General features: G+C 43.3%; 1 protein-coding gene across 1 annotated transcript; it reads right to left on the bottom strand.

Moving 5' to 3' along the window:
• On the bottom strand, window positions 1–24,086 carry RUBCNL (rubicon like autophagy enhancer). Its single transcript, XM_054212782.1, has 17 exons — window positions 23,979–24,086; window positions 23,295–23,417; window positions 21,029–21,137; window positions 18,021–18,692; window positions 13,723–13,808; window positions 10,255–10,462; window positions 9,274–9,378; window positions 7,964–8,006; window positions 7,470–7,602; window positions 6,921–7,066; window positions 6,070–6,134; window positions 4,761–4,999; window positions 3,920–3,981; window positions 2,491–2,644; window positions 2,276–2,366; window positions 1,233–1,735; window positions 1–17 (listed from the first exon to the last, which is right to left on the bottom strand). The coding sequence occupies exons 2-16, from the start codon at window positions 23,364–23,366 to the stop codon at window positions 1,623–1,625; spliced, it is 2,298 nt and encodes a 765-aa protein (XP_054068757.1). The 5' UTR covers window positions 23,367–23,417; window positions 23,979–24,086; the 3' UTR covers window positions 1–17; window positions 1,233–1,622.
• Between the last annotated feature and the right edge of the window lie 853 nt (window positions 24,087–24,939).

Genomic DNA, 24,939 nt, shown 5'->3' with positions numbered 1-24,939 from the left:
TTTACAGGTTCAAGCAGCTGCTTTGGCTTCTGAAGGCGGGGGCTGCTTCCTCGGCCAGTTTCATCAGGAGCAACCAACCAGGCTGGGAAGGAAAACTGCTTTCAACTTCCAGCACTTCACCCTTAGGCAAGGGCCCAGTCTGCAAGCGTGAGGGTGGATTTAAACAGGAGCACTTCTACTCACACACTGTGTCTCCTCACATTTCTAAGTGCTCTGTAAAGAAACCTCTAGGGTGGCATACTGGGTGTAGGTGGCAAGGTCTTGGCAGCAGGGGGCTGCACGATGGCCTCTCTGTGAAAAGGCTGGGATTGCCCCATGCCAGACACAACTGCTTCCACCAGCTCCAATAGGACACAGTGAGCATCTCAGACAAGATGGTGGTACCTCTGAGAAAATGTATTTAAGAAAGGGAACACCACAGTGGTGGGGGAGAGGGGAGCAAGCAACAGCAGTACAAACACCAAAATCACTGAAAAAAGAGGGGGAAGAGGTGCTCCTGGCACCAGTGCAGATTCCCCTGCTGCCCGTGGAAAGGACCCCACTGGAGCATGTGGAAGTTTCCTGAAGGAACTACGTCTCCCGGAAAGGCCATGCAGGAGGAGGTTTATCCTGAAGGACTGTGGCCCACAGGAAGGGCCCACACAGGAGCAGGGGAACAGCGTGAGGAGGAAGGAGCAGCAGAGAGGAGCTGTTCTGGACTGACCGCAACCCTCATTCCCCATCCCCCTGCACCACGTGGGACAGGGGAGAAGGTAGAAGAGTCGGGAATTAAGAAGTGAAGTTGAGCCTGGGAAAAAGGGCAGGTGAGGTAGGCGGAAGTTGTTTTAGTTTTTGTCCTTGTTTCTCAGCACCCTACTCGATTTCTAATAGGCAATAAATTTAATTTCCCCCAACTTGAGTCTGTTTTGCCTGTGACAGTAGTTGGTAAGTGATGTCCCTGTCTTTATCTCAACCTACAAGCTCTTCCATCTTATTTTCTCCCCCTATCCTGTTGAGGAAGGGGAGCAGCTGGATGGGCACCTAGCAGCAGGCCAAGGTCAACCCACCAGAAGCTGTTGCATAAATCTGTTTAAAAGAAACTTACAATCCATCGGTTCACATTAAGCATTTGCCAGAACAAAATTTCAGATCAGCATCTTCCTAAAGCTTGCAGACAAGCTTTTTCTGTTGTAGAGCTTTTCAGAGAATGATTTTGTACTTTACCACTTTTTCCTATTTCCAAAATCTGACACACAGGCAAGGATTTCCAACAGTCATTTACTATCTATACATTATTTGCAGAATTACAGAGAAGACAGATTTTTATATTGAAAAATATAATATTAAAAGTCTTACATACAAGGACAAAACAAAAGGCTGCTCACAGCATCAACATTCAGTCATTCTGTCCCCAGTCAAGATGAAACTCCTTTAGGGTGAGGTTTTCAACAATGATATTAAAGTTGTTTTTTTTCTTTTGTTCTTTTTTCTTTTTTTTTTTTTTTTTTCTTTTTTTTAACCCCCCCATAAAGGAGACACGCATTAAAAATAGTAATGTCTAAAACAACATTATTTAGTTCTTAAGGCAGGCACCTGAAGATTTGGCACTGAGCATCTTCTGAAATCAGCAGAGGAATCCAATTTCACAGAGGCACCAGTGATGGAGTTTCTGAAAGCGTCCTCCGAGCTGCGATCCGCAGACATTTGGGGCAGCCTCCAGATTTGAAGCATGCTTTGTGAAAGCATGTTTTGCACTCTGTTTATACATACAAGCAGTTTAGTAGCATTCGGGGAAAAAAAAACAAATGAAAAAAAAATGAATGAATAGCTGCGTTCCTTGAAGGATGTTCCATCCAGTTCACCCAAGTATAAAAGTAAACAGAAGCAGCGCAAGGCTGGGACAACAACCACCGCTGTAATAACTGTGACTAAACATTTTGGTAAGATTCTCAGGATTTACAATGAACGTCAGCAAGATCTGATACAGCAGCTGTATAGCACTGTCCCAGGCTCTCTCTTATGTGTAGAGCCAAGAAATAGCCTCGCCCTACAGCCATAATTATGTTCAGATAAGTCCCTGGCTTTGCTTTCTGAATTCACTGATGAAAGACGGCTGCCACAGCCTGTTTTTCAAAGATACATGCTAACTATGGTTTTCAAATACACATGCAGGTTTTCAAATACACAGACTTTCCATGTAGCAAGTTCTCAATATTTTCCTAAAATAAGCCTGAATGGTTTTACACACCAACATCCCCCCCAAGGAAGAAAGAAAAATGTTTGGTTTGGAACATACCTGTGCACCTTTTGCATTTGGCAATCTGATGTGGAAAGAGCAGATCTGCGCTCTGACAGAATTCACAGATAAACCCCTTCGCTTGACAGAGCTACAAGGACAGCAAAAGAGTTGATTTACTTTTAATCTAAGAAAAAAAGTTATTTGGGAAATTCAGTGGGGGTGTTCCTCACACTAGCAGCTGCAAGGACACTAAAATCCCTGCTTTTCCTTACCTCACAACCATCCACGTGGGAGGTGGAGCTCTTCACAATATCTTTAAGCAGGGGCAGTAACTGCCCTCGTTTGATCTTCACCAGATCATCCAGTGAGAAGAGATGCAGCTCCTCTGTCAAATGGCTGGGCACCTGTTCAAATTCTTTCAGTGCACTGCAAAGAGAAAGAAAAAACAAACCAAGGTATAAAAAGCTGTTTTTCAAGTATATTTGAAGAATAAGCCTCTTTCACTCCTCTAGTCACCCAGGGATCATGCAAGGCAAGTTCATGCTAAATCTTACCTCCCCTCCCAATTTGAGATCACATTAACAAAAACTGGAGGTTTTGGGATTTAGAATAAAATGTCTGCTTTAAATGTGCACTCCTCAGGCATTTGCATTGCTACACGTGGTTACCCCATCAACTCTTAAAAAAATGTGTAAAGGGCTCCCTCCCACCTCAGGAACAGTAAGTAAAATCTCACGCAGTATCTAATGCAATAAGCTAGGGGTTTTGTTTGTTTGTTTTTGGTTTTGTTTTGATTTTTTTTTTAAAGAGAACTTTGAGGATTTTTATCCTGCGTAGGTCACTATTGGGTGAAACTATGCTTGTACTGAGTGGATGAACACTGAAAATATAGTTATTACTTTTAAATTATCACTGATGTAGAAGGTACAGTGAGGATCCTAATTCTTATTTCTATAATGAAATCACAGGTAGCTGTCCAGAAGACTGACATTAAAATAAGTTTCTATCTAATTTTGGTGAACAACACATAACTGATGCATAAGAGGTCCACATCAAAGAGAGAACAGAACCTACTTTTAAAATTTATTTTGCTTTATGTCTGTTTTTGAAAAGGTCAGCAATTCTGCAGTGAAGGTTCTGTCAGTCACATGTCTACCTACTAATTATGCCCATAGTTTTGGGAGGTGAATACCGAAAATCTGTAATTTGTAGCAACCAGCAAGGTCATATTTTGGTATTTATCAGTTTTGATTACTACTTTCACCTGAATATATTTATAAAATAAACTGAATAAAGCATTGTAACAGATTTCTGGATGAAATCTTTAAACCCTCAAGGAACACTTTTGTTAATTTTTTTAATTTTTTTTTTCAAAGACAAATCATCTCAGAGATATATGTATTTTTGATCTTTTAAGAATGAGTGAGAACCTAAGAGAGGCAAAGTAGGAAAAAATATACACCCAACAAGAATCATTCAACATTTAAAACCAGATGTCTAAGTATGTTACAAGAAACAGAAAGCCACCACATAAATCAACATTTGCAGTGCAATAGAAGGAAGTTTTGTTATCAGAATTTTCACTAGTGATCATATTAACTCATTTAAAACTGCACTCAAATGTCTCTAGAGAGGGCTGCTCTATAAGCAACTTCGGTACGTTTTAATAAGCTATTTTTCATGCACTATCATGGCCCATACCTTTCACCAAACCTGCAGGTTTTCAAAAGCTTTTTTAAATGAAAAAGCTGTTCTTGCACCTCCTAGAAGATGATTGGGAAAAACAAAACAATTATTAAATGAAAAGCAATTGCATCTATATAATCTTAAGTGAGTAACACCACTATGAGTCAGCAATCCTTGTCAGTACAGCAAGCCACACCTATAAGTAAGAACTTCACACTCAGCACAGAATTAAACAAATGGATTTTCTAATGCATGGAAGGCCAAGGAAAGCAAAGGCTGCTTTTATTCACTGACAAGGGAAGTAATTCCTAATGCTACAAACGGCTCCAGGTCAGCACACCAAGACGCCAGACCCAAACCTGTGTAAGAAATAGTAAGCGTCTCCTCAGGCCAAGAAGGGAGCACGTGGCAACTTGTAACCTCCGGCAGAGCACCCTTCCTCAAGCTGTAGGAGGTGCAGCCCTTACATGAGCCAAGGGTGTTTGCTCTAATGGCCCACAAGATTAAGGAGTCATTCAAAACTTCCGGAGTTTTCCAACCACCAATTGCCAAGCAGAGGTAAATATTTACTGCGGGAGCCCAGCTCCCTCCCGTGAACTAAAACTGGAAACCGGTAAGGAAACTCCTCCCAAAGACAAGGAGGGAAATGAGACCTCTGGCATAGGTTGGAGACTTCTCCCTCCTCCCCTTCACCTGAGGGGAGAGAGGGCCAGTCCCAGCAGCAGGGATGGGACAAGCCCAAGAGCGGAGAAGCCACCTCTGCCTCCTTCCCACATACGCACACGGCAATGGACGACCTGCCCTAAGGGGCTCTTCTCAAACCCACAAATTCCCAATAAAAACAGGCCACACTTACCCTCACCCTGTCCATTTCTTTACTTTTTGTGTAGAGGGCTTTGTTAATACACGACACATTGAAAACTGGGTGCTGCCATACGCTGTCCAGTAGGTGTTTGGAGAAGTTGCATACATAGTATTTTTTGAAGTCCCACTTCAAAAGTATTCGGGCAGGAATGGGAGACTGGGCATAGCTGTGGCAGCAGTCACAGAAGTACTTCCCCAGGTAGTCACAGTAGCGGAGTCTCCTGATATATTCTGCAGGCAGACAGCAATGAAATTGTGAATATTTCTAATATTTATGGGACACACCTCTTGTCTGTGTGCCTGTTCTGTCTAAATAACTGCAATCCACTGGAGTAAGGGCAAGGTATTTTTTATTATTTTTAAGTGGGGAGTTTTATTATTGTGGTAAACGCATGCACAAGGTCTGTCCTTTGCATTAGAATAGAAAGCTTTCCACATCTGTCAAACTGAACTGATTATATTTATCACTGTGAGATCCTCGAGAAACTATTGTTGCTTTCCTCGCAAAAAGAGAGACACAAGATACAACACACAACAAAATACTTCCACCAAACGGAAAGACAAGCTCATCTTGGAGACACATTCGTATACTTTTTCAAATGAAGAGGTTTGTGGGTTTTTCCCAGCTATCTCAGCATCTCAGGTTTGCTCACGTTGATGCGCCATCACAGATTGTTATGGCCATCACAAACGCTGCTCCTTTGTGAGCAGACCCTGAATAAGTCTTGAAAGCCACTTCAAAGATTTCTTTGATAAGGTCTGGTTGTCAGACCTGTAAATCATCATGCTTTCAAGCAGTTCTCACAGGGCATCACAAATAAAACACATGCAGGATTTTGTGATCAAGATTTAGAGAAAAAAAGTTTTAAAAAGACACCCCAAAAAAGCAAAACCACGCATTCCATAAGCTTGCATAAAACTTCCCATAAAGTCTCTAAAAAGAGACTTTTGGAAATGTGTAAATTGGCACAGAGAAAGAATTACTGAAAGAAACCATTGGAAGATGTAAAACTTTCCAGCCTGGAAGCCTGATTTTTTAATAGCTTTTCCTGTTTTGTTGTTGACTGTCATGAATTTTTACTGTGTACGAGAAGGACATCTATCAAGTATTGTGTTGTCCGCAATGAGAAATTCCAGGCAGTGGTAAGATCCCACTGCCCATTTTATTATTGCAGGCACATCCAACAAAGATATTTTCTTTCTAACTCAGGTAATTTTACAATTGTGGCACACCTGTGTTGGTGAAGATTATAGCCTAGTAATGGATTTATTAAGTTTTTTCCCCTTTTGGTAATACTTACTGCTTTCTATCGGGGTTCCACAACCAACACACGTAAAGTTTTGGGCAGCCACCACTGCATCTCTCCTGCATACAGAGGCAAAGAGTTACACCTTCCAGCACCCAAAACACAGTTTAGTTAACATTCTCCAAAAGTGCAAGAGAGCTACGCTGGCCCTAGTGAAAATGTCCAAATTAGAAGCTGACTCCTGCTCCTCCACATGAAGAAGGGAGTTCTGGAAGGAGATGCGGGTGACTATTTTAGTGGGAGCTTCTAAGCTATTCGTGGAGAATATGCCATCATATGGCTTGTTGCAAGGATTAAATTCTTTTCCATTTCTTAAGGTGGCATCAATATCAAGGGGGAGGGGAGAGGGGGAAATCCACATCTGCAACTGAAAAAGCAACCGGACCTGCAGCACAGGGAATGAGCCAGTGTGCATTTAACAGCACTTTATGCAGAGTGAGACAGTAGTTTCCCCAAACATGACCTGTTTTCTCCCCCCTTTCTCAAAACCTACGACCCGTAAGATATCAGCAAGGGAGTGAGGAAACTTTTAAGAATATTCTCCAGGTAGTCTCACAAAACGAAATTTTTAGAAGCCCAGCTAAGCACGCTGCCACTGTAACACCAAACCGTATGTGTATTATCACGTGTAAAAGTGCACGTGCCACGTTAATCAGGACGTGCCAATAGAGGGAAAAGGATGCCATCTGCTTTCTACCAAAGCTGGTGAGACACTGCAGAAGGCTGCGCCATGCACTAGCTCTAACCTTGGGTTCTGTTAAATCACCCAGGCTCCTTCCATCAGGAGGTTTTAGACAAATCCCCATGCTGCACTAAATGACAATACTCAGACCCCTTAGACTTACTTGACTGAAGGGTGAATATTAAATATAATCTGCGATCTCGGTGGGGCCCAGCCAGAAGATCCTCTTAATTTGGATACGATCTTTATTTCTTCAGCCAGATTCAAACTGGACTCAAGCTCTCTTGGAATGTCTTCTTTCAGCACCAACTATTGGGAAAGACAGACTCGTGAAGATGAACAGCCCATCAGGTGGACATATGTTAAATGCTATGAAATATCTCCCTTTATAGTCCAGGATTTTAAAGTTCAGTTTTCACTTGCATGTAGTCCCTCTTCAGTTAAAACTCCCTCATATCGGGCCCAGAGGAAGGTACACCCTAATTGTTCACAACTGCACATCTTAAATGTGCAGAAAATTGCTAAAGAGAGAAGAGAATTTCTAAAAATGTATCTAAAGTGAACTAATGAACTATAAGTACTTGTCTGTATTTCTTCTTTTTTTTTTTTTTTAATGCAGCTTCCCTCTTTTCCCTGAGTGAAGCAGCTGCACTGAGACAATGATTATTTGGGGAACTGAATAAAGAGCCCACTGTTTTCAGCTCAGACTCACTCTCTGCTTAGATGAGCTCAGGCAACCAGACAGTTGGACTGCAGAGTCTGTTGGCAACCAGTGTTTTCTGAAAGCTCTGCACAACTCCTGGGCTGTTGCTTCAGCAGAATTGCTGCCGGGTTCAAATGATGATCTGAAAGTTAAGCAATGCAGACAGTGACAAAATAGCAGCACGTCATCAGCAGCTCCGCTGTCTCTTCTGCATCCCTGAAAAGTTTTCTCCCATCCCTTCATTCCTATCCCCTTGCTTTGATACACCCAGGTCCTCGCAGAGCCACAGCCGCCACCTTCCAGCAAGACTCCAGGACCAATGAAATGTTCTGCCGAGCCAAGCGCCACAGACATTTGCTGTCACGCAGCATTCCTTCCCCTTCTCTGGGAGGATCATATTTACCACTCCCACACCTTTCCCCAGCGGGAAGAGTCATCAGAAAGCTGGTCCAGCAGAAAAGGCAGTGCCACCAGGCTATTCTAGTAAAGATACAAAGAATTACCTTTCATCTGGGATGACAGACAGACTTTCAAGGTCTTCAAGTTCTGTGGGTAAAGGAGAAAATTTTATCAAGGCATCAAAGAAACCAAGCTTCGGTTACTCAGCACTGTTTTAAATCTACCTTCTGTGCTACCACGGTGTCAGCTTCAAACATATTCACCTTTACAACACCCTTGCTGGATGTGGGAAATGGTCTCAGCCCTGGTTGTAAAACAGGCGTAAGGAGACAAATCTCCTCTACAGATCTCGGACATCCGCTGATGAAGAGTACTCCCTAACAGCAGTGCATCCTACCACCACCATCGGCCTCCCTTCAAGGGTGGGCTCATGGATAAGGAGATAGTCCAGGCCCAGCCAGAAGGAACTAGACATAAACATTAACATACAGAACCAACAGAGTGCACCTTATTTTTTTCCGGACACTGGCTGATATTTGGAGACATCGATCACAAACACGCCAGCTAATGCCATAAACAAGTTAGTAACAGGTGAGATGATTGGAATTAAAGCACGCATTTCTTCATTATGTTTATATAGACAAAATATGTTTATGTAGACAACGTGTTCACGTTGGTAGCATTAGTTTTGGACATCTCTATTGTTCTGAAGACAAATGCTTCCCCATTCATACGTGTGAAAATAACTCTTGCTACTAGAAATTAAGTTTTGGGAGCTAGTTCTTCGTTCTTAGATGAGGGAAAGAAGAGGTGAAAAAATAAGCGAATCTCTAAAACCAAACGAAGCAATAAAAAAGTACTTGTTAACAGGAAAAGAGATAAATAGACGTTGAATGTTGCTCAGGCTACTTATATGTGTTTCTATTTCTGTATATGTGAAAGCCAGAAAGTAACCAAAGAAACTAAGGATGTCCTGAAGAGAAGCAGAGCACTGCTGAGTCTAAGGGGACAGTCTGCTCTAGTCCTGAGACTAGAGGGAGGGCTATCTAAAATCTAATCAATGTCTTTAATTAGGAAATGATCACCTCCTAAATTCTCTCAAACGATGCTGCTACAGTTGGCCAAGGCTGTGCCAGTTTCACACTTTGCACACCCGCATTCATTGGGTTTAATCCTTAAACATAATTTCAGTCCCTCAAACCAGAAAACGTATTTTGTTGTAGAATCCTGCATCACTCTGGTACTTCTGCATGCGCTCTAATGAGAAGTCATGCATACATTGCTCCTCCCATTTTCTTGTGTTATTTCTCCTGCGATAACATCTACTAAGTCAATAGATTTTCCCAACAATGCAACAGATTCAGCTGTTGGAATAGATAGAGCTGTTTCTGCAGTTATAATTTCAAAGTCTTACCAATAATTACATATTCATCCTCTGAGTCACTGTGGCAACGAAATCTGGTAACCTCGTGATGGGATGGTAGATGCACTGGGGAGCTGACAGGCAGCAGAGCACAGCCTGTCCAGAACAAAGACAGCACCACTTAAACTTTTCCAGCATTTATAGAGTAGTTGCAGTTATATTTATATTTTTATTTTCTTACCAAAACCTTAGCACACAGCTTGTATTTACAGAGCAAGTTTATTTATTTATTCTTATATACACACACACACAAAGCCAATTCCTGTGAGTTTGTCATGCAGCATGTCCCTCAGTTGCTTAGGAAAAAGCTTCTAGAGGCTAAACCAAAATATTATCAGTGGTCTCCCCTTCTCACCTGCATGCACACCATTCGTTCTTCCCCACATGTTATGTCATTTAGACTTTAGACTTATATTCCATCCCTAAGAACCTTAGTACTCAAGAGACTAAAATCTACTTTAAAATGCATGTGCTGACTCGAGCATTATAGTGCCAGGAGCATTTATTGCCTCAAACTATACGTGCGTTAATACTTTAGGCAGTTTCACTCAAATCAATCACGTGGCCTGATCTGCACAGTGCAGAAGTAAGCACAGAAGGGAAGAGACAGGCTTCAAATCTTGCAAAAAAGGATTTAAGCACAGAGAACAGCCAGCGACAGGCACGCACTGTGGAGAGTTGTGCTTGGCATATGGCACTTCAAGCTTACATTTTCTTTTTCATTTAATAAAAACCCAACCATTAATTATAATAAATAAAACACAGATGTGAACATTCAAAAGGAAGAACTTGACCCAGGAGGAGAACACTCGTGGCATAACGATCCTCAGGGAACACAGCTCTCGAAAGACTCAAAGAAGGTAACAGAGGATTTCGTTCCAAGCAATGCCCAAATTCATTTAGTATTTTCCTGCACAAAAATAAAGAGCAAAAGCTATCAGAAAAGTTTGCATTATAGACTAAGTAACTTGCCTTCATAACCACTGTCTGAAGAGGCAACAGAAGAATCAGACTTCTTCACTCCAGGGTAAGAAGATAACTCCGAATCAGTGTGATAGCTGCCATCTGATCCACTTGCTTCCTCCGCACCCCAGGTCTCTGCCTGTTGGCTTAGGATATTACATTTCATTTTTTCTAGCGATGCTATAATCATATCTGCAACAAAAAAGTGTGCGTTTTCCTGCACACAAGATTGGAACGCTCATTAGTACACAGCATATTTGACATTTACTTAAAATGAAGTGAAATATGTAATTTTCCCCTGTACTTTTTCAACTCAATAAATGAAAATACAAGACTATCTCATCTTTCATTTAAACGCAAAAAAACCACCCCAAGGGCAATTTAGAAATAACACGCAAAAGGCAACTGCCCAGATAATTGCCTCACCCTTGACTGAAACATACAATTTACTTTTATCTTACCCATCTATTAGATAAGAAGAAAGTTTATTACATGCCTAATTGACGAATATGTATGCATTTTAGGGATGTAGTCTTCTAGTTACACTGCGTTATTTAGCATGCAACTGTGAATCCATGTAACCTATTTAACAGGATTTAATTTCAAATCAGTGTCTGCAAGCAGTTTTGAACACATGCTAACGTGGATGGGGCCAGAAGAGGCAGGTTTTGAAGGGACTGGTGGTGGGTGGTACAGAAGGTGGTAAAATGCTTTCATGTGCTAAGAGTTAAGGCAGAGACGTAGGGAACATGCAATGAGATAGCTTACATGGTCAACTGAAGGCTGCACAAAAAGTCTGTGATAAGTGGGAATTCAGCTCCCCTGGGGCTCACATTGCCTTAAATAAAAGGTAGCTATTTCAAAGCTTTACTGTAGCATTTCCCTGCCAGACAACTGCTCCCCACGGTGTCCCTTACCATCTTGCCTTCACAGATCACCCATCCTCCAGGAAAAGAGAATTTGTAAAGCCACATCTAGCCCCACTGAGACATCCAGATAAACCTGGGGCTCCCTGCCCCAATGTCACTGCTGTATCCCTTGCTTCCTGTGGTCTAATAGAGCATCCCACCAGTCCCACATGCACAACTTCCCAGAGCCGGCTCAGCTCAAAAGCGGATGCATCATGGAGAGATAGGTGCGTGGATGGAAACCCAGAGATGCCCAGGATACTCTCAACTGCACGCATTTACAGTGTGCAAAGCTAACTAAAACTCCGTCTAAAAAAACACAGCTGTACCCAAGGCTAGAGTTTCTGAGTGCAGAATAAGTAATGCTTTATAAGAAGTGGCTTATGCTCAGAAAACTGTACCACTCAACGTCAGTATTCATGACATCCCCTACAACCTGTATGGGAAGCATGAAGACAGACATCAGCGTTTAGAAATAGCTAAATCTTAAGGACCACAACAGACATCACTGCTTTCCTATTGTCCACAGCCAAATGCATTTAGAAGAGATTAATCTCAACATTAGAGAGAACCCACAAGTCCCTGTGGGTGTTTAAAGAGACTTTTATCTCTTTTCTAACGCTGATTAGCATCACTTGCTTGCTGCACCGTTTCTCCAGAGACAACTTTCAGTGAACTTCAAGACACACCATCAGCAAAGGAAAGAATTAAACAGCCTTTTTCCTTTTGGAAGATAAAGAGGACATCTCCTACTTTGAAGATTCGAAAAATCTGCGGGGCATTGCTTAACTCCAAGGTAGTGGCAGAGCTCAGCATATCGGCATATCCTGCTGATAAAAGCAGTTATGAACGTACTGGAGAGCTGCACTGCAAAAAGATGGAACAGGATATAGACGCTCCTGTACTCAGCACGACTATCAGCTTTCAGCTCTGGTCCATCACCCTAAGAAGCAGTCCCAACTCAGCTGTGACACACCAACTTTCTCATTTCCCCTCCCACTCACAGCAGTGGAAAGTCCCTCCAGATCATCTGGCCCGTGTCTCCTCCCTGGCACACAACTACAACTCTCAGACTTGCTGACACTACACGCACCTTAGCTTTCAGTCTCCTAAATTTCAAAAAGATTATTTCACAACCTAAACGCGTGTTGGATTTGGAGGTTTTGTTTATTTGTGGGGTATTTTTGTCTGGGTTTTTTTGTTTGTTTTTTTTAAAGGCAGCCTCACTCATCATGGACTGAGCTGTTGATATCTTTTAACCTGTAATCAACATCAGCCCCCAATCATCTGCACAGAAGTAGCAGCTGATGCGATCTAGTCTCACTCAACAGTTCTCAGGCTGTGGTTTCTCAGACTGTGGTTTCTAATCCAGGTCTCTACTCACTGGTCTCCTGGTGACTGAAAGCAAATTACTTTGGGTTTGGTTCCCACATTACAGACGGAGAAACATCATCTGCTTTCTGAAACACCTTTCACAAAAAACAACATGAAAAGCTAGTTGACAAGTTTGTTGGTTTTTGGTGTGAGATTCACTGCGTGGAGTTTGTTGGGGGGAGGGTTTTTTGGTTTTATTTTGTTGTGTTGTGTTTTTTGTTTGTTTGTTTGTTGTTTGGTTTGGTTTTTTTGTTTGTTTGTTTTTTTTTTAAATGCACCTTAGGGCCACTGAGAGCTTCAAATCAAATGCAGAACTTGCCACTCCAGTAAAACCAGTGCTGTGCACAAAGATGATCACCTCTTGGGCCCAGGACATGGGACCACGTGCATATCCACAGTGCAGCAAAAAAAATCCTCTCCTTTTCTAGGCATATTTTTAAAGCTCTTTTGTATTAAATCCTATCCATTGCAATAACTAATTATAACATTAACCCCTCTTTTCCAATTGTTAGAGAAGATTAACATTTAGCAAACAGAGTTATGTATGACAGCATTATCTTCTTATCTTTATCTCTGTTTATAAGCTCAAACAGGCTGCCTATCTGGCAAAACATCTAAGACCATTTGGGCACCTTATACAAATTAGAAACCACAAGAAACTGCTTAAATTACTGCAGATGTCACAGCTACTGCGCTTGTCATTCATACTGTAATTCTTTTACAGCAGTCTCACGCGCTCATCATAAGCACACACAAAAAAACCCAACCTCTCCCTATCTCCTGATAGTAAAAAAATGAGGTAAATACCACCCATATGCATGTGGCTGCACCAAATTCTATGTAACACATTCTAACAGAACTTTAAAGTGACTATAATAATCATAAAGTTTGCTCTCGAGGAATGTGTGGAAAAAAATGATGGAATAAAAAGCAGAAGTGTATAGTGTTCTAAAATGTTCCCATTATTTTAAAAGAATTTAAATATTTAGTTAATGGATTAAGAGTAAAAATAAATTAACAAATAGGCATTTTAGGTTTGTAGGTTCACGCAGAAAGGGGAAGAAGAGGGAAAATACAGTATTTGTAAAGATTAGTCCATCTGTCAGAAAGTTCTGTTATTGAGAAACACCTCCTGTCATTTGGTTTCTGCACTATAAAATGGAAAAGACGTTACGACAGTCTTTGTTGTCCTCACCTTCTCCACATCTTCTGGAAGTATGCAGATGTCCTGCAATGAACGATTCAAGGGTATAGCACTTATGTTCAAAGGAGAAGTAGAACCTACGGGTATAACAAGAACTTTTATTAGTTATTTCTTTCTCTGCAGCGCCTGGGATGTGTGCAGGGTGATTTCCAGAAAGGAAAGCAAACTTTCTTTCCTAAAACCAACCACCATTGAGGCTGAAGGTTGTGGTAGAAGTTAAGGGGAGATAAACGAGGAACAGGATAGTATTTGAACTACCTTAAGCATAAGTATCGACTACCAGGGAAACAGAGTTTAAAATGCCACCTGGTGACAGCGCTTGTGTGCTCCCAACACTAGCCCTCTCCCAGCTACAGCCTGAGCCGCTGGGGACAACCGTGGTGAGGACCTCAGGCTGGCATTCAAGCGATGCTCTGCAGTTCGCAACACAGCCGGCTAACGCTGCTCTCTGCTCAGTCACGATAGCTGGAAGAAGAAGAAATCTCACTGCTGTCTGGGCACGCAGAGAGATGCAACAGCCGTAAAAGATTTCCTGAATCACTGCTGATATTGTGTGACTACAGCAAGTTTGGAAAAAGAACGTTGCCATTATGGTTCCGTATCTCGAGGAAATCTCCCTCTTGTTTCCAAATACAATCCCTACTGCATGGTGATATGTACATCTGGGGCAGACACATTAGCCACAGTACTCCCTGCTTCCCGCAATCGCAGTTTTGTTTTCCTGGCATTCGCTGCTGAGTATGATGAGCATGCGAAACAAAAATTCATCTCTTTTTCCCATTAAGAACTTTACAGTAAGCAGCAGAGCACACATCTGGTTTTGTCTATGGACGTACCCTAGATTGCTTTTTACGCATAAATAAATATATATAGAGAGAGAGTGTCACAATTTTCTTCCCCAGAGAATTGAACATGTGAGATCGTGCCCTTATGTTTTGTTTTCAAAGCATCCACAACCACCGCTACAAGAAGTTTGCTGCAAGGATGACAAAGATTATATATAATGTCTATGGATGTACACACTAACGAGATATGAAAGGAAACGACTCCTGGTTTTCTAACACTGACTGGTGTTTGTTTACTACCTCTTCTTTGACCTTACAAACAAGCAATTTCTGTTTTACAGTGCTGATGTTTACAGGATAAACTAGACCATATCTAAATGCTACCACCACACATGCCATTTAAAGTTGCTGCAGATAACACGGCTTAATCAAAGGCTCTTTGTGGAAAAAAAAAAATAAATTGGCACTACTACTAAATTTGTTTAAAAGTCGCAGAAAGGATAAAGAGGTCCCACAAAATATAATTTATGAAAACTTTTTCTCCAACTGAAGGGCACTGACTCTCAGGCCTGGTTTAGATTATTTATTTAGATTATTTATTATCTATAAATAAATTGCCTTATTTATAGAAACTATGTTACGCTGCCCTGAGCATTGGTGATACCAGGCTGCGAAGTCAATCCTCTGCTCAAGCATAGTGACACAGATGTAGTGGTTTTGTACAGGAATTAATAATACCTCCATTGTGTATACCATGGAGGACAAATGAAAAGGCTGACAATCTGACCTTTCAAAACAGATTTAATCACCTAATTAGGTTATTTTCATGCCTATTTGATGATTCATTTTACTGGAAAAGCAGTGTGTGGGGAGTACAGGTAAGTGCTAAAGGCTCTACAGCTTGATAAAAGCCTACATTCTCATCAGTTAAGATAACAAACATTATTCTCAACTAAAAATAATAAGCAGAAGTAAGGAAATGGGAAAATTATTCCGTCACAATATAAGATGCAATTCCCCTTAAATATAATTTTGAAGTCTAATGGGAGCTTTCTCTTTTGCTTACCTCTTGCATCCCACTTGCATTTTTAAGCAAAAAGAATGAAATGTGGGAAGGAGTATGGGGAAGGAAGCACAGGGAGCACCCAGCAATGGAACGCAACTCTGAGGCTGACACAAAAAATAATCTGGTTGCCCTTCTGCTCCTGAGCACTGTTGCCTGGAGGCTGTTGGGGCTAGGGAAAGAGCCCTCAAGTGCCACAGAAGGAAGTGACCTTGATGCACATACAGGTTAAAAAAAAAAAGAACAAGCCCTCTGGACTGCCAGTGACACACCAGCCACAACAAAGTCCCCAGAAAACACCAAATTCAGTCACAGGCTCTTCATTAGCAATGACACAGCCTTTTCAGAAGGTTGCAGGAGGCTGTTAAAAGAATGAAGACGACCTAACAGGAGGACCAGCAGAAAATCCAATTGAAAAAGTTTGTTTATTCTGATTTAAGACACCTTTCATCATTTTTCTTTCACCTTGTGCGTCCCTTACCAATTCTCCTGTGAGAAACGAAAGTGAGAAATCACCACCACCTCTGAGATAGCAATGGACAGGACGGCAAGTCAGGAGATGCTCTGCTGTAATTCCTGCCTTCAAATTGGGCATTTTTTTTTTTTTTTTTCTTCGGTTTGCCATTTGCTTTTCCCATCCTCATAGTCCTGCACAAGGCAGGGGAGAATGCGACCTCACTCCCCCTGCCCCAGCCTCTACCCAGTGGCGAGTTAAATGGAACGAGCCACAAGGAACAATGAAATAAACACAGGAATTTTCACTATGTACAGAACAGACCAAAGTCTAATGCAGACAGAGCCCACCACGTTGCACAGCGTCTAACAGGATCCTGGCTGCCATGTGGGGTATGTGTTAGTAAAATCAAGGATGATCTTCAGCCCCCTGGCTGCCCTGTTCCTCCGTTTGCTTTCTGGAGATCCATCAGCGTTACTGACCCAACGCAAACTTGTGGCGCATCCCACTCATGCCAGAAGATTGAGTCACACACGATTTATTTGTTCTTAAGACACGTGCCTCGTGGTCCCTGCTGACAGCCAGAGCCTGGACTGTGTTTTCCAGACCCGGCTACCCAACCTGCGTGACCAGCCCCAGCCGCCAGGTGTGGTTTCCTTCTCCATGACGGGCACCTCTTAAAACAAAACAAAACACCCAGCAGAAGGAAACAACCATAATTGTCGCCATACTAACTGTTGACAACATCCTACCCCAGATGACAGAGTGATTACTGTTTAAAAGCTCTCAGTCCTTCAATAACACGTGCCCATTTGAGATCCCTCTGCTGGCTTGAGGCCTTGGAGGAGCTCTGGGTGAAGGACCAGAGCTTAGAAGTGGAGCTCAAGAGTGTCACCACTAGGACTACTATTGACCAAAGGAAGAAGAAAAAAAAAAAAAATATATATTTTTTAAAAAATTAGCCTTTGTCATTGTTATTTATAATACAAAGGCAGGCTGAGTGCTCCCTGACGTTTGCTGCCTTTCCAGTAGAAAAATCAGGCCTCAGTCGCACCATCTTTCCAGGGCTCAGTATCTAGTAAGAATAAACCTCTAGATACTACTAACACCCTTTATAAGTAAAATAAACATGCTTAATCTCGCCATAGCAAAGGCTGTTCGTATCAATGTCGGGTATTAAACATGAGGGGGTTGTTCAGGGAGGCCAGTGCACCTCATGGAGGCATGGGCAGGCCCAAGGTCAGCTGCTCCAATAGCCACCTTGGGGGTGACAACATGTCAGGCATCCATACAGTCAGAAACTGCCAAGGGGTAAAAAGCCCCATCTGATGCAGATCGGGATCTATGTGTCTCTGAGACTGCGGGTGCACTTGGAAAGGGGAAGAGGAAGAATAGTCCTGGCTCTGACACAAGCCAGTTCAGTCATCACGAGAGTGGATATTAATGCTGCACCTCCAAATTCCTGGAATCAAAGGGCTCCCTCTACTCCAGCTCACGTCAAACACAAGGTGTCACCCCAGGGAGCCCACACGCACCAATGAATCACTACCAAACGCCCAGATCCACGCTATCCACTTTCAGGAGAAGGGTAATGCTGAAGACAAGAGAAAGATGGTAGAAGCCTCATCTAGTGGATGTTCTACACTGCTCACAGCTCAGCGATTTTTACATTTTACCAGTGGCTGCATATTACAGAAGCATTTCTGCATCACGAGACAGATGACTACTGCAAGTACGAGTGTCTCCCGTTTCACAAGTTCAACCCTCTGGTTCCCCTTCGTTTTTAAGCTTTCTCTTCCTCCCCTCTCTCCTATTTTGAATGACAGCATTTGTCTGATTCACAATCACTATAAAGAAGGCCCAGTTGAATTACAGTTGTCTTTCCTAGCACCAAAATCTTAAAAAAAAAATAACCAAACAAAAAAAAACAAACAAAAAACAAAACAAACAAACAAAAAAAACCAACAAACCAGACCTGCAAAGTTACCTGTTTGATTGACTGGCTCTGACTGGGAAAGTCCACTGGGAGAATTGCTGTCGCTGTTGCCGATGGGCGCAGGCTCCAAAGCATCAGGGTATTTCAAGAGATCTGCTGGCTTACCAACAGCTGAATCAGGAAGAAACCTTGCGAAAGTCAAGTCTCGTTCGGGGGAGGTACAGCGTTCTTTTCCAGAATGCACAATAGCTGATGTGACGGTGCCTCCTGTTAATGTCACCTGGGTAAAGCAGTCCCGCTTCAGAGGGGACACGTCCGAAAGAGTGAAACCATTCAAGGAAGAAGCAGCAGGATCCCCATCAGAGTAATGGGGACAAAAGAAAGTATCCGGCGAAGGTTTAGAGAAATCACAGCGTGTGTTGTCCCAACACGCCCGGTGCCTTGTAAACCGAATGTCTGTCTGTGTACAGGCAGCGTTGTGATGTGAAGAATCGCTGTCACTGTCATCATGGCTATCCCCAGGGTCGCTGCTTTCTTCCCACCGTTCCATGTCACTGTCCAGATGCTCAGCTCTCTGCATTGTGGTCTGTTCAGGCACCGAAGAGGGCTTTAAACCAGATGCATTTAAAACAGACATGAGAATGTCTTTGATAGCTTCAGCACTGTCCGGGTACGATCCAAAACTTCTGGCATGTCCAATCACTGCTGGCCTTGAGTATTCGTCTGTTCAGAAAAGGGAAGAAACCAAGAGGTTAGGAAACAATCCTAAAAAAAATAAATTTAAAGTTTTAATTTACAACATGAATAAAATGCACATTATTTTTAACCAGTGCGAGAAGAAAGGGAAGAAGTGAATTCACACACTGCGCTCTGCTGCCTCTTCCTGCAAGGAAGCTCTTGCTTTCTGCAGTCAGGAAGCATTTCTGCCGTTGATAAGGCTAGGTGATAAACCAACAGTAAAGTATGCTGCTGTTAGCCAAACACAATTAGTTAAAACTTTAATGGTGACTGATTGTCAGCGTGCTTGAAAACATCATTGTTCTATAAAACTGGATGAGGTACGGTTACCAGGTACTGGTTCTATTGCCAGTAAAACAGAAGGTCACGTGGAGCATCAATACAGCAGGAAGAAAAAAAAAAAAATATATATACACTTAGTAACAAAAGGTCACATGTTTGCGTGTTTCAGTTCAGTCAGACACTCCTCCTCATGTGGAAGAGGCTAAAGTAACCTTCAATCCATTATTCATAGGGTGGCAACATTTATGTGAACCCGTAAAGGAAATCAACTCCGTCACAGCGAGTTCATTATAATGCCTCTGAAGGAATCAAAAGCACTACCTGCCAAGGTCCTATGTGATTTACTGCAAGACTGAAGTTCAATAGAAAATGGAAAAACTGCCCTTAGTGGTAAATATGGCAATATCAGCGGGATGTAAAAGCGTGCGCTGCAACCAGTAGCTATTTGAGACTAAACTGAAATCCTGTACCTTGAACAAAAAGCCTCACAGGAACTGCCATCACCCAAGCCATGGAGAGACTAGACACAAAGTCTGTGTTCAAGAAGAAACTATCAACCACATCACGACAATGAAGTTAACAACTGTCTCCTTTGGGGAAGATAAGTCAGTCGTAAAATTCTAAGAATAGATACAATCAAGAAGATTCATTTCCAGGGCAAAGAACATTTAGTTAGGACCACGAGGAATGTTAAACACGGCTGGTGAAAAAAGCTGCAAGTCTTGCAGACTTTGCCCAGAGGTTGCTCTCCTTGGACGTATCTCAACAGAAAACAGTAAACCTCTCCACAAGCCACTCACCTGGAAGCCAGAATGCACTCAAACTGCAAGATAAGAAAGCTTACTAATGAAGGGATCAAAACAAAAACAAAAACTCCTACGTACTTTGGAAAAGCAAGTCTATACAAAGAGCAGTCCTCACCAAGAGAAAGCTGAAAAAATTAAGAACACCACATATATGTGCTATGCAGCAAGAGCTGCTAGCAATGCTGTCCTAGTAAAGCCAGGTCAAAATTAGCTGAAAAGTTGATCAGTGATCGGGACCGGCTATCTGCCAGGAAAAAGCTCTTGCAGACCTAGCAGCAAAACCGAACGTTTTACTGGCTGCACTTGAAAAAAAACTACCTTGCCAACATGTCCAGCTATGGCAGTGTAAGGGCAGGAATGGGAAAATAAAAGCTATCTGACTTTCAAACAAACATATTTCAATCTTTTCAAGGAAAAAAAAAAAAAAAGGCAATTTTGGCAACTACTGACATTTTAATTGCACAGGAATAGCTTAACCTGGACTGAAAACAGCAGCTTTTCTGTGGAAGGCAGAACATTTAGCCTTTCTGTCTTCAACAATTCTGTTCATCCCATGCCGATGCTCCTTCCATCCCCTCTCATCCTTCGTCGTCTCCGCTACGCCGCCACCACGGAGCATCTCTAGCACTAATCATACAACCATACTGACTTACTCTGCTAAATACTTGTTCTTAGTGGATTGTAAGAGAAAAAAGGAGAAGTTTTAAAAACTTAACTCATGCTTCTGCTCTGCCAAGCTTAAAAAAAAAAAGAAAACAACCAAATAAAAAAAAACCAAACAAACCAACACCCACATTTTAAGCACCTACCAGAAACAGGTTAGTTCCAATAAAATAAAATAAATAAAAAAAAAAATCTCAAGTTTAGTTTTGCAACTGATACTCATGTGAGTAATTCTGGTAATGTGTTAAAATCCGATAAACTATTTCTTGAATGAACAAGGAGTTAACCTGCCAAGAATCATCTGAACACTTCAAGATTTTTACTCTCGAGCACTCAAAATGCCAGCATAATTAAAATGGCCGAACCACCATTTAAAAGGCAAAAAACCCCCGTACTTTCAAGTTGTATAATACACTTTGATGTTGTCCCATCTTCAAAGCCAATAAGCAAGGGTCCTCCTCCAACCCGACTATACTTGCTTAGCACACACAAACATCGATAGCTTTTGCGAGCACTACAAGCACCAGCAAAGCGCCCCAGAGGGAGGCGGTTCAGAACAAACTGGCATACCTGAGAGAACGGAGATTTGAGGTGTCGGAGCAAGGCAGCTAATCCTCGCTGAGGGATTTGAAGAATACGCTGACTCAGTGAAAGCCACCTTTAGGCTTTCGTGGCTTAACTAGAGAACAAGAACACACAGGCAGACAATTTCGTTATAAGACAACAGTACTCTGGTAATGATACCCCCAGTCTCACAGGCATCCCAGCAGGAAGAACAGCATGCTAAGGCCTGCCGACAGTCACCTAACCACTGCCTATATTTCTTCTGGTTGTCTGAAAACGTCCCCAGAAGCATGCGCCATCTGAAAAGCACTGGCATCTCGACTCTGCACCTTGCATTTCACTCCAGAAGGCAGGTGACCAAAAGAAACTCTTTTAATTAAACAGAGAATTAAACATGTGCACAAGGCACATGGGAGACAAAATGCTGAATGTCTATATATCTGCAAAACAACAGCAATGAAGCGGAAAAGAATTCAAGAAACCATCAATACAACTGGAAGCACAGACCTGTTTAGATGTATGAGTTAAATCTACGAGGCCCCAACTCCACAAGCACCTGATGCACCTGCTGCTTCATCTCCCAGCCATATCGACTGGGAACAAGCGTGGTCACATAATCACCTAATTTGCCTAATTTGATAGAACACAGTACATGTGGTTCACATCAGCAACGTGGCAGGCCCAGCATAAAGCAAGAAGTGACACAAATAGATAATACTTGACCTGGCATACAGCCTGCCGGTACAAGCTGACAAAAATTTGGAACGCGTTTGAACTGACTGAGCAGGTTTATACCAGACCAGCATTTCGCTTTGTGCGATCATGACGCTTCCGATTTGGCATTTCGAACCCCAAAGCCAGATTCACCATATTGTCATGCCAGGGCAAGCAGTTTAGGGCAGATACCAATGGGCTAATTCCAACAAGGGAGTACGATGCACTCGGGACCGCAAAACAACGGGTCTCCTCCCCAAGCTCACAAATTACTCGTGCGGATCACACACATTCGCCTCCTGCTCCCCTCTCCACTGCCCCAAGTATGCCACGGACCTGCAGAGCACATCACAGAAACCAAGGAAAGCAAAGGGGTGCACTGCTCTGATGGGCACATTGTTAAAAGGCACTTAATCAAGGTGCACCTCATGGCTTCTCCCCACTCACAGGCATCAGCGAGGTGTCTCCACACAGCAGCATCCCCAGGATGCCTCTTGCCTTCCCCGGCACCCTGTGAGCCCATACAAAGAGGGGGGAGTTCAAAGGCGTGCTGTCCTCTGCCACCCTGTGTTGACCTCTACGTTCCCCACACGGTCCCGTGGGAGAGGAAGGTGACTCAGAGAGCAGATCTAGCCCAGATACCCTTCGGACTCATGGAAAGCAGAAGAAATTAAAGCCCACAAAGAATTTCGCTTTTAACTGAAGAATAGCATATCCGGCCAAAAACAGTATGCTGAATTTCAAATATTTAGTGTTTGATTATGCCAGTGCTTCGAAAAATATTCTTTTCAGTATCTGATAGTGCTTTTTTTCCCCCCTCCCTTTGCTTTAATTTATAGAAACTGTCATGTAGGCAGATTTTCTACACATTAAATAACATATTGTCAATATTACTGGATAAAGTAGTTTACAGGACTCATTATTTATTAGTTACATTTATTTTTTTAAAAATGGTTTTAATATCACAATTAACAGACTCTGCCTCTTAGGATGCAAGCATCACAAGTGCCTGACGCCAGGGTGAATGCACGTACTTCATCAGTAAGCATAAAGAGTTCAAAGTTTTAAGATTTTATCTTTTTCTAAACAACCCTCCCACCTCTTAGATCTTATCAGAAGATACCAGCCTTCTGAGAATTCGAAAAAAGATTTACGTTTACTTTAAAGACATTACAATTTCAATTAGATCACTGATTGGGAAAAGACTCCTGTAGTATCCAACTATCACCCGTGGAAGGAAAAAAAGCCGCAGTTAAAGACCACTTATAAGGAAATATGACATCAGAGGTATATGAAGAGTACCACAACACACTGCCACAACCAACACAAACCACTGTCACTTTGGTATCTTTCACAGCGTAAATGAGTCAGCCTTTTACACCACCACCCCCCCCTCAATACTAGGGCTGTTATTTCCAAAATTAACTCTGTAACGAAACCGTCAGCAGTTAAAAATAAAGTATTTACCACAAACACTGGCACTTAAAAGCTAATTTTTTGGGGGGGGGAGGAGGGGGGAGAAGCCCCCTCCCAGCTAACATTTAGATGCCTCCCTTACCTTTTTAGAGCGGGGGGGTTTGAAGACTTCTGTTGCGCTGTAGCTGGCGAGAGCTACTGCATGGAGAGACATGGTGGGAAAACATTCATTTTATTTTTTTTTTTTTTTCTTGCTGTAAAGTACCTGGAAGGGAGAGAGAAGGAATTACAGTCGCCCCTACGTGAACCCCGCGAGTCTCCGTGTGTTTGGCAGACTTAACATTCCGAACTGTTTTCGGTCTTACAAAGCTCAACGAAAAGCAGCGCTCAGCAACAATGGGAAGCTGTGTTAGTAAGAGCCTCAATTAGGAAATTTAAAAACAAAAACAACACGACGACATGCAATGCTCCCTCCCGCCCCCCCATCGCGGGCACAAGAGGAGTTCATCGATCCGCCGTACCCCGCAGCCTGACGGCAGAGGAGGAAGGGATGGACGAAACCCCCCAGCCCCGTCTCCGCGGCCGCTCTCCCCCCTTAAACCGGTGCCGGGCGGGGGATGGCACCGACGAGGAATAAAACCCGGCAAGGGCGCTGCAAAGCCTGGTAGCCCTTCCCACGGAAGCTCCCAGCCCGCCGGACAGCTTCGGAAAGCCTTCAACCCGCGGAGAAACAACGAAACATCCCGCCGACTCAGCGCCTCCCGCCCCGGCAACGCGCACCCTGAGCCCCGCAAGGTGCCTCCCCTCCGGGGTCCCCGGTCCCCACCTGCGGCCGCGGGTCCCAGCTCCCACCCGCCGGGGCTCAGCGCCGGTCCCGCCGCCTCCCGCCCTGGAACAGCGGCGGCCGGCGGGGCCCTCCCGCAGCCGGGGCAGGGAGGTTGCGGAGCTCCGCCCCGGGAGGGCGGGGGCTGGCGGCGGCGGCGCCGGGTGCCGCCCGCAGGCCCGGAGGTGGTGCTGGGGGCGGCCTCGGGGTCGGTGGCGGGACCGTCGAGCGGCGTGGAGGGAGTCGGTCTTTTAGTAACTGAAGGGCAGCCCGGGGTGCGGCAGCACAACTTGGGGAAAACAAAACAAGGCCAAAACAAACACAAACAACAACAAAACCCAGCCATGAGGAGCGGCTGGGGACTCTGGGTTTGGAGAAAAGGAGGCAGAGGAGCAAACTTACCGCTCCCCGCAGCCTCCCGAGAAGGGGAAGGGGAGATGTTGGAGCATTATACAGTTGCAAAACATGAAATACGTCTGAAAGCATTGCTGCGCAAGAAGAGTGTAGTAGCATTTCGAAGATTTCCATATCCATTTGGTGTTTTTTTTTTTTCTCCCTATGCTGCTCTCTTTATGTATATGTGTATAGCCAGGAATCCCTGTATTGCGTCAGACTCTTTGCTTGGGATGTGATTAAGAGAGTCCCCAAAAAAGAGTTTTCTCCAAAGAGAGAGTCTCTGCCTTTGAGAGTCTTTCTTTGTCGCTTGCTTTGGGACACCATCTCCCCTTCCCCTCCTTAGGAAGCTGCAATTAATTATTTGGTGGTGTCTCCAAACAGAGAGGGAGGTACTGAGCACTTCTGCCTGGGATTCAGTGACGGGATGCATGGCAATGGTTCAAAGCTGCACCAGGGGAGGTTTAGACTGGATATTAGGAAGCATTTCTTTACTGAGAGCATGGTCAAACACTACAACAAGCTTCCTGGAGAGGTGGTCAATGCCTCAAGCCTGTCAATGTTTAAGAGG

Source organism: Rissa tridactyla, chromosome 1 (assembly GCF_028500815.1).
Source record: "Rissa tridactyla isolate bRisTri1 chromosome 1, bRisTri1.patW.cur.20221130, whole genome shotgun sequence".
In the NCBI taxonomy this organism is placed as follows: Eukaryota; Metazoa; Chordata; class Aves; order Charadriiformes; family Laridae; genus Rissa; species Rissa tridactyla.
This window is presented reverse-complemented; position numbering and strand designations above follow the sequence as displayed.